Below are 10,200 nucleotides of genomic sequence, written 5' to 3'. Positions count from 1 at the left end.
CATGACTGTATTCGCATACCAAACGAATGTTATTTTGGACATTCATAAATAGTACGAATGCGATGTGTTCATAAAAAAAATAGCATTAATGACGAGTTCAATATCATTTTATTTCTCTATTTCTTATTGTAAATTTGTAAAACGTTGTACGAAAATAAATTTCTTCACGTGAAAGTTCTGGCACAAGAATCATAAAGCGAAAATGCACATGAAGGGATGGACGGTTTTTTTCCTTGGGTATGAATTGATAGATTTACATGTTTAAGGGTGCATGCATATCAAGTTACCAACTAGTTCTTGGTCTAGTAATACTTTTCTTTTGAATGTTAAAATAGGTCCCCAATTCGAATCTCTATTTCATCAATAAGAAAAGAAGATTCAATTAGGGCTTGGAAGAATTTTAGGAGAATGTAATTAGTTAGGATTTTAAAAGATAGTCTGAATTTTGAATGGGGTAATGGTAGAGAGACTACATTTCTAAACTAAATTTTGTAAACTAAATGATGTGAATGTTGATGATTGAATTATTACGTAAATATTGATTAACATGCTTATTTTTTATTAGTCATTTTGAATGAGTTTTGTATACTTCACAAAGACATTGTCCCTTTGAATGAGTTTTGTATACTTCACAAAGACTTCACAAAGACATTGTCCTTTTGAATGAGTTTCGTATACTTCACAAAGACTTTTTCACTTAGATTTCAGTGGAGTTGGTTTAATTTTATCAAAGAGTTTGATAAATTTTTGTAGATTTTTGTGGATTCGTATCGACTTTTTAGTGGTCCATTTAATAATGGCCATTTTGATTAATTTTAGTAATTGAAATGCCGGGTGGGCCATCATGTCATTTGTGATGTTAATAGTGGTTGTGGATGTGATGGTGGCGTGGCCGTGATAGTGTTAGTAAAGACAATGGTACGATGGTGGTAGTAGATACGGTGTTGGTGGCGATGAAGACGAGAATGGATCAAAGAAAAATTGCATAAAATCATCTACAATCAAAGGAAGGTTAGAGGTTTTTCAATAAATTAATATTTTAATAAACAATGCAGAGTCATATTTCTTAAAGCAAATCCAACGGCGGTGATAGTCCAATGGATCGGGGACCATTTAATTGCAATTGCCTCCCTCCCTTGCTCCACCCCATGAGGGCGATTGGGCTCGGGAGCAGCCTGAGTGAAAGGGGAGGCAAGGAATCCACAGCCCAAGAACCTTAGGCGAGCTAATGCAAGGCTGATGTCATGGTGACATCAACCACGTTATAAAATTAATATAAAATATTAATAAAAATTAAAAATTAATAAAAAATTTTAAAAATTAATAAATACAAAAAGTAAAAATTAAAAAAAAATTTAATTTTTCTATAAATATGTTATCATTATTTTCCAACTTACACCACAATTTTATATTTCTCAAATACCCTGGGTTGTAATTTCTTATTTAATGACACGTAGTACAACGAGACCGATTAAAAATCCTATTTGAAATTACAAATAAATTTATTTTTTTATTATTTTATAAAATAAAAAATACTAATATTTTATTGCCTATTGCCATGACTATTCAATTAGGGGTGAAGATGCAAAAGACAATTACTATTCAATAAAGGTAGTTACTGTTCAATAGGAAGTTGCCCTAAAGGGCCTTGATACGCTAGACTTGCTCTTACCATCTCCAACCAAGGGCCAATAGCATAGCTACAAAAAAAATGACAATACGAGTGCTAGCGTAAGTGAGACGCTGAATTCAGAGCTTAAAGCCTACAGCAGTCCAAAAGAAACGATACAACAATAGTGCACCCGAAGGTGACCCTACATAGGTGAGTGTCTGTCAGAAATGCCGGGACGTCCTCTGGGAAAACCACCGAACCCGCTAAGCTACTAGAACCTGGAGGGGCGCAAAACAAAAGCGTGAGTGGGCAAAAACAAATTCTTTGAAAACCATTTCATAAAATACATTCTAACCCCTCGCCGTAAAACCTGTATACTTCCCAGAAATTAAACATATAAACGTATGTACAAATATGTCAATCATGCTCAAAGGTATGCCATCATAATAATATGCAAGTGCTCAGGTGTAAATCACATCAATAGCATAACATCTGGCAGCCGGAGTCCCCTAAGTGACCTGTACGGCTGAATCTAGAGCTCATAACCTGCACCCCCGGTGTTAGTGCTCCCGCCCAGAGTAGGGCACAGTCCTTCACGTGTTGTTCACCTCCCGCACCACACGCTCAGCTTGAATCCAAGTTAGGTGCACAGTCCTGTCGTACAGACCACTATAGGTGGTTCCGACTCGTAGGTGACCCGCGATTATTCGCACAGCCTTCACGTGATCGTAGCACTAGAGCGTTTATATGTATTACACCCAGTCTTGTCGTACAGACCACTATAGGTGGTTCCGACTCATGGGCAGGTTTAGTGATTGATCCTTAAATGTATATTCTTATCCCTACCTAGCACGAGGCCTTTTGGGAGCTCACTGGCTTCGGGTTCCATGGGAACTCCGAAGTTAAGCGAGTAGCGCGCGAGAGCATTCCCAGGATGGGTGACCCATCGGGAAGTTCTCGTGTGAGTTCCCAGAAACAAAACCGTGAGGGCGTGGTCGGGGCCCAAGGCGGACAATATCGTGCTACGGTGATGGATCGGGCCCCGATTGTGGTGGGGGCCCGGGCCGGGATGTGACACAAACATAATTTATTATTTAAATTTAAAAACTACAACTTCAATTTAAAAATTACAAATTAAATTTAAAAACTACAACAACTTAAATTTATAGGAAAAACAAGCATGGAGTAGGCATTTAAGTTTTATGTTGTTAAATGTTTTTTTTTTATGTTGTATAATTTTTATATTGTTTAATGTTATTTAATGTTGTTTCATGTTACTTAATTTAATTTAACTGTAAAAAAAAATTCAAAAATAACGGCTAGCTAATGTTAGCTAGCTAGCCGTTGCAATTTGAATTGTGGCCCCACCTGGGGCCGGCTGGCTAGCTCATTTGGACCAGCTGGTTGTCCCTTTTTTATCAAGTGGCGTCCACGAGCTCTTTGGCCTGGCCATCAGTTGGAGACGATTTTCAAGCTATTTTTAGCCATCTGTACCCTTCGGTTGGAGATGGTCCAAGTTCCATTTGAAAATCAACCGATTTCATCACTTTTTCGTTATTATTCAACTAAAGTCACTGAATTTTTTAATAACTTAAAAATTTTCATAGGCTCTATATAAATGTTAATTGAATATATTCAAATTTATGAAATTTTAAATGTTTGTAAAAGTTCGGACGCTAAAGTTAATATACCCGAATTCTTATAAATTATTCAAAATCCTAATAGGATATTTGTTTTTTCTGCTTAAAAATGGAATCAATCAGTGACTTCGACGATGCACCATCATGCAATTCATCAAAACTAGAAATCAAATTTAGAATGTACCATGTGAAATACAGGTCTAAAATTTGTCTCAATGATTGAGCATTTCAGACTCTCACTCATGAGTGATATATCCTTGATTTAAATGAAGCATTGAAAATAGTAACCACCTAGTACTACAGTTTAATGATATTTATTTTTACTCGTAAGTAAGCGATTATTACTAAAAATAAATTTGAACCACATTAATAGTAGTCCATTATGAGGTTAATTTAAACCATATTAATGTAGATAATATCATTTGAAAAAAAAAAAAAAAAAAAAAACACAAAGCGTTGAAAACAGTAAGAACCAAAATTTCTTGTCCTTTTGTTTGGTCAAAGTATATATTGTCATTCATGACTTGGGCATTAAGTGATTCGATAATTTGTTTCTTCAGGTAATCAAAAAGACAAACCTACCCTTCAAACTCCAATAAAAGTACAGCTTTGATCTGAACCGAAGGAGCCGGTGACAAACCAGGTGCAGAAAGACAAGCCAACGCAGTCCCACGTTGTTCCTTCCCCTCTCTCAAATCATCCGAATCTCTTCCTCTCTTTCCCCCTCTCGACCACTCCTTGCCACCGGAAAACCGCTCACCCCGCCGCAAAACCACCATCCCCTCTCTCTTCTCCGATCGCTTCCGATATGAGCACCGGCGAGCTTCTCAGCATCGAACCCCAAGAGCTCCAATTCCCATGTACGCTCTCTCTTTAACTGCTTCTCCTTTACTTGCAGATCCGCCTTTTTTATTTTTTACTCTTTCTGATATTTTAACTTTCATTTTTTTGATTAATTTCTTTGGATTTGAATGAAATTAGTTGAATTGAGGAAACAGATCTCTTGCTCTCTGCAACTCTCCAACAAAACCAACGACTATGTGGCTTTCAAGGTATTAAATTTTCACCCTTTTATACTTTTTCACCAGAGAAGTTAATTTCTGGGTCTGTTCAATTTTGACTGCTAGAGATTTGCAATCTTGGTTTTGTTGTAATTTTGTGGTCTTTTAGGTAAAAACAACAAATCCCAAGAAGTATTGTGTTAGACCAAACACTGGGGTTGTGTTGCCAAGGTCCACATGTGATGTTATAGGTATACCCTCCATACTGCAATTCATTCTTAATTGCTAATTATTCGCATAATTACGATATCCCGATGTGTTAACATGTGAAATTTGTATGTGGGTTAAGTGACAATGCAAGCACAAAAGGAGGCGCCTTTGGATATGCAATGCAAGGACAAGTTCCTTCTTCAGAGCGCCGTTGCCAGCCCTGGGACGACCACCAAGGACATCACTGCAGAGATGGTAGTTATATGATTTCTATGCGACCTTGTGTATGAGTTTTTGAGTTTACTTGGCTATATTTTTTGTGTAACTGACTTGTCGAAGTATATAACATGTGTTTGCGCAACTGGGTTTTTGTATTTGTTAATTTTTAGTTCATAAGGAGTCGGGGCATAATGTAGAAGAGTGTAAGTTGAGGGTTCTCTATGTTGCTCCGCCTCGGCCACCATCGCCGGTTCGCGAAGGTTCAGAGGAAGGTTCATCACCCAGGGCTTCAGTGGACAACGGGAGTGCAGCTGCTTCTGAGTTCAAAGCTGTGAGTACTTCTTGATGGATCAGAAAAGAAAGAGAACAATTTGGTTTTGCCCTTAACTGTATTAAATAATGATTTCGTGATTATTTTTGGTTTTAGGCTTCAAGAGCTTTCTCTGAGCAACACGAGCCTCAAGATAACTCGTCTGAGGTATACTTTTTATTTTTAGACTAGGTGGTATATTGAGTGTTGAACATTAAAGGTTTATGTAGCTGTCAATTAATGTTGGTTGTTTTTGCATGATTTGCATCTGTGTTTATTTTACGAGTACAATACAACATTTTTAAACGTCTAACCCCATCCAAGTGTGGGGCCCTTCACGTTTAGCATCCACTAGAATTTGAACAGTTCATGAACTCCTGATTCAGAATTTACCTTTAATCATCATAGCAAAGCATTTTAATGCCCTGGCAGACCTGAGGGCGGGTGTATTAGTTGTATCTTATGAAGCTGTTTTCAGATATTTTAGCGTATAGCAGCGGAGAGACCCCTAAGACTTCCCTGGCTACTTTTCCATTAGATTTTGTTGTTCATAAATCTCTATTTGTAAGTTACCATTCCTCAGTTATGAATCCCTCCATTTACACAAGAAACTGAGGTAAGACTAATAATTTCAGAATTTATGATGACTCAAGTAGTTTGCAATTCTTGTATTCATTCGTGTAGGTTGAAAATTCCCTTTTGGAGAATGCCCTTTTCACAATATTGTATGGCGAGCTTGAGCATTATCTCAATTGAATTATCCCTTTCAAGTTTCTCATTTAGACTCGCTACTGCTGATAACCATTTTGGATGTCCATTGTCCTTTAATCGACATTGTATATTTGTTTTTAATAGTGAAGGATAGTTTTATGATGGAATGAATTTGTGGGGTTGCAGAATATTGACGTTGGCGGTATAAGGTTGTTAATATAATTTTGTAATTGCAGGCAAGGACATTAATTGCGAGGCTGACTGAGGAGAAAAATTCTGCCATTCAGCAAACTAACAGGCTTCAACAAGAACTGGTGAGGAACTTTTTGCTTCGGTTGTTTTAATGTCTGAGTGGAACATGGTCGTTACATGTGATGTCTTTACAAAAGAACTAAAGATCTTGAGAAGTTTTCAAGATTTTAAACCCTCACAAGAATACTAATTTGAGCTAGTTGACCTTTGTTAATAGTGATATGTAATTAGTGTACTAATTATGATCCAGGAAGCTTATTAAAATCTAGAAAGCTTCTTAATGATATTTTAAATTGCATGAACCCTAGATGTTTAAAGATTTGACATCGTATAGCTGTTTTGTCAAATCTTATCTGTCAGTATTTGATAATTCTCGGAACCAACCATTTATGGGACATCACTATACCGCCAGTTTTCAAATTTTTAAAGCTGTGTTACAATTCTGTACAGACTTAAGCATCTAGGTGAAAGTGAAACGAGATTGTTGACTTGTGCTAATGCTAATAAAACGTCATATGCAGGCTGTTTTGAGGCGCGGGGTCAACAGGAGTGCTGGCGGTATTCCATTTATCTATGTTCTTCTAGTTGGCTTGATTGGCATTATTTTGGGGTACATTCTGAAGAAGACATGACCAGGCACCTAACATTCCCGGGGCACTCCCTTTGCTGGACAATGAAATGTAAAAAAAGAAGTAAAAAACGAGAAATTGAATGCGTGGTTGATTAGTTGCAACTTTTGTTTATGGTATTACCAATCTGTATTGACACTGAGAATGTTCTGAAACACATTAGACGTAGCATTTTCTCATTGTATTAGACACCTTAAAATTGGTTCTGTTATTGACATGTAAGTCGAAAGTTTTCCGTTGTGCGGCCGCCTCCTTTGTGAAAATATTTGTGTTTTCTTTCCCGAATCGAGGATTGGTTTTCTACTCTAATGTTGGACGAATTGTAGGTTCGATTTCGATTTTTCAAAACATGTTCTCATGGCCGAAGTGTCTCAAATGCAAGTTATTACAAAGTTTGCTCTCACACTGTCGAATTTCAACCAATGCAAGCTTTAACCTAACCGATATATACTCTTCATATAAGAGCATTACACGTCCTGCTACTAGCTTCCTAAAGTCGATATCTTAAAATCGTCATGCAGCTTTTGAACCAATCTAAACCCATTTGATGTGCATTGTCCAATTCTTACTAATTCTTGCAGAGCACAGCGCCGTCGCGCATGCTAGCAACTTTTAATTCATATTCTTCGAAGGCATCAATCCACTAAAATTGTTTTGAAGCATCAATCCACAGCAGCTTTAGAAACACATTCTACCAAACACTCTACTCTATTTTATAGCTGATTATTCTTACAACACAGCATAAGCAACTTTTGTAAAAAGCACAATACCAAACTAGCCCTTAGCCTATTATTTACAAACTTCACAGAAATCTCTTTACTTGGTAAAATTCGAAATATCTATCGTTCCTAAGTCACTACTTACACCAAAAATTGGCAATTGATCTGTTCCTTTTCCATATTTGATTTGCTTTGAAAAAAGTGTTGGAATGTAAGCTGTTTTGTAACCTTGAGGTTTCGAAGTAAAGACCAAAGTGTTTCAAATGTGCAACGGCTAGTTTATATTTAAAGTGCAAAGGCTAGTTTTTCATGAGAATAGTAGGTAGAATCCTAGTCACTTAGAACAAATGTAAGGTTAGGATTAGAACATGTGAATGGCTGAAATTTACATATCTCTAATTGTTGCCTTCGGGGCAGTGTACCTTCTGCGATTTACCCATATGTCTTTGTAATGGATTGCACATATAAGACTAACAAGTATAAGATGCCATTACTAGATATCATATGAGTTTCAAGTTACAACACATCCTTTTATTTTTGTTTTATTTTCATGCAAAATGACAAGGAAAAGGATTATGTGTGGGCTCTAAAAAATGTTTAGTAAGCTTTTGGGAGTTGATAATCATCCTATGGTGATTATATCAGATAGGGAGTTAGAATTAATGAATGCTATACACATTGTCTTTCCAAGTACTTCCAATCTTTTGTGCGTGTGGCATATTGAGAAAAATAGACTTGCATATTGTAAAACTCATTTGGAGGGAAGAAGTTGATTGGCTTGATTTCATTTCTACTTGGACAATTTTAATCCAATCTCCTAATGAAACATCATTCAATGAAGCTTGGAGTAGTTTTGAAGTTAAGTACAAGGAGAAGAAATTTGCTTTGACATATATTCTTAGTACTTGGCTTCCATACAAAGAAAAATTTGTAAGTGCATGGTCTGAGAAAGTTACACACTTTGGTAACCGTGTTACTTCAAGAGCTGAAGGTGCACATGCAACGTTCAAAAAATATCTTCAAGTTTCAACCGGAGGTCTTCACGAGGTTAAAAAAAAAAATATGCATTGCTATTGAAAATCAATTTCAAGAAATCAAAACTCAACTTTCAAGCGAAAAAGTTAGAGTTGCACACAAGTTTCGACTTTCCTTCTTCAAAAAAGGTTGTTACTCATGTATCTAGGTTTGCATTGAATGAGTTATATAATCAATATGAAGCATCAAGTTCATGTAATCTTTCACCTTAATGTGAGGGTCATTTTCTCAAGACAATGGGTCTTCCAAGTGCACACAAGATTAGAGAGATGAATATTGAAGTCTTGCAACTAAATGACATACATCCACAATGGAAGATTGATACAAGATTGTTAATGAATGTCATGCAAGCTTAGACAGTGAACAAGATCAAATAAGCGGCATTCTATTGGAGTTTAAAGTATGAAAAGTTGCCCCTTACTCAAAAAAGAGAATAACAAAATGCATCTTTGTGAATTTCTTGATACTTCTCTTCCCTTAATTCTTGAACCTAATGATAAATCTCACAAAGGTCATCCGGTAGGGTCTAAAAACAGAAACGAATCAAGCTCTACAAAGTGTGTTCCTTCAAAGTTTGAAATAGTGGAGAAGGCTTGGAAACGTGCTCGATATGTACGTTATTATTATTTATTTATCTTTTAACATTCTCTACTATGGTCATGATTATCTATATATACGTGTAAATTAATGTTCATTGTTTATAGGTGTGAGGAGCATAATGATTTGCCAAAGAAACTTTTTGTTAATTGCTTAGATGCGTAAAGAACACACGAAGGTACACACATTTTTGTTTATTTTTCCAATAAAAATACTAATCAAGTTTCTAATTTTCTTTCCATTTGTTGACATGTTTACATTTAGTTGCAGGTTGGAGTGAATAGGTTGATTCATATCTTTTTGGTAACATTGACATCTTCTTTTGAAAACAAGATTAAGGCCAACCATAGTGCAGGCAGGATGTGAAAGCTTGTAACGATATATGATTTTTTTTTTTTGGGGGCATGAGTATGCTATTTGGGGATTGAAGTGTATTTGGATTGCTTAATAGTATCATTAGGTAATCGTTTTAGTTGACTCCAAAAAAAAAGGTAATCGTTTTATTTTTATTTCTTGCTGAATATATATATATATATATATATATATAGCTGTTTTATATTTTTTTCGTTAGGCAGTAGAAGACCTTAAGGTCTTCTGGTTAGGCCTTCTATGGTTTAGTGTTTTATGGTTGGGCGTTTTTAAAAAAAAAAAAAAAAGTGTAAAACAAAATAATAAATGTATTTTAAAATTCCAAAGATCAAAAAGAAGGAAGGGCATATATAAAAGATCACAACAATAAATATGTGTCCAACTAAGACAATAGACAAACTAACACACTTTGAGGCTTTTCATGGGAGAAAGCCTTCTGTGAAACACTTGAAAGTATCCGGAGCTGTGTGCTATGTCTACGTACCTACTTAACTAAGGCATAAATTGGAGTAAACTAGCAAGGAATTTGTGTTTGTTGGGTACGGAAATTGTGAGAAATGATACATGTTGTTCAATGTCAATACACAGAACATCATAATTTTAAGGGATGTAGTATTTGATGAAAAAGCAAACTGGAGTTGGGAGAATAACACTGAAGTAAAAATTTCAGTATCCTTGGATGGTGATTCTTCTAACAGTATGGACTCAGGAAGAACCTAAAATGATTACTGCAATTCAAGAACCTGCTCAATCTCTTCAATCCTTTCAAATGTCAACACCTCAAACTACAAGTGGGAATTCTCAACTGACAGGTTCACAGAGACTCCAAGTTCAACTCCTTACAGAATGAGGAGTCTGAGTGAAATATATGCTTCCTGCAATTTTTGTATTGTAGA

General features: G+C 35.9%; 1 protein-coding gene across 1 annotated transcript; it reads left to right on the top strand.

Annotated features, from left to right (window-relative positions):
* Window positions 1-3,907: 3,907 nt before the first annotated feature.
* Window positions 3,908-6,824, top strand: LOC103964542 (vesicle-associated protein 1-2). Its single transcript, XM_048566908.1, is given in 8 exon segments — window positions 3,908-4,112; window positions 4,234-4,304; window positions 4,423-4,504; window positions 4,603-4,737; window positions 4,853-5,013; window positions 5,110-5,160; window positions 5,940-6,017; window positions 6,477-6,824. Coding segments are annotated over 8 exon segments (741 nt in total). The 5' UTR covers window positions 3,908-4,060; the 3' UTR covers window positions 6,588-6,824.
* Window positions 6,825-10,200: the final 3,376 nt, after the last annotated feature.

The sequence above is a fragment of a genome, unplaced genomic scaffold, assembly GCF_019419815.1.
Source record: "Pyrus x bretschneideri cultivar Hongxiangsu unplaced genomic scaffold, Pyrus_bretschneideri_v1 Contig43, whole genome shotgun sequence".
NCBI lineage: Eukaryota > Viridiplantae > Streptophyta > Magnoliopsida > Rosales > Rosaceae > Pyrus > Pyrus x bretschneideri.
The sequence above is the reverse complement of the archived record's forward strand: the minus strand, read 5'-3'. Positions and strand labels throughout refer to the sequence as shown.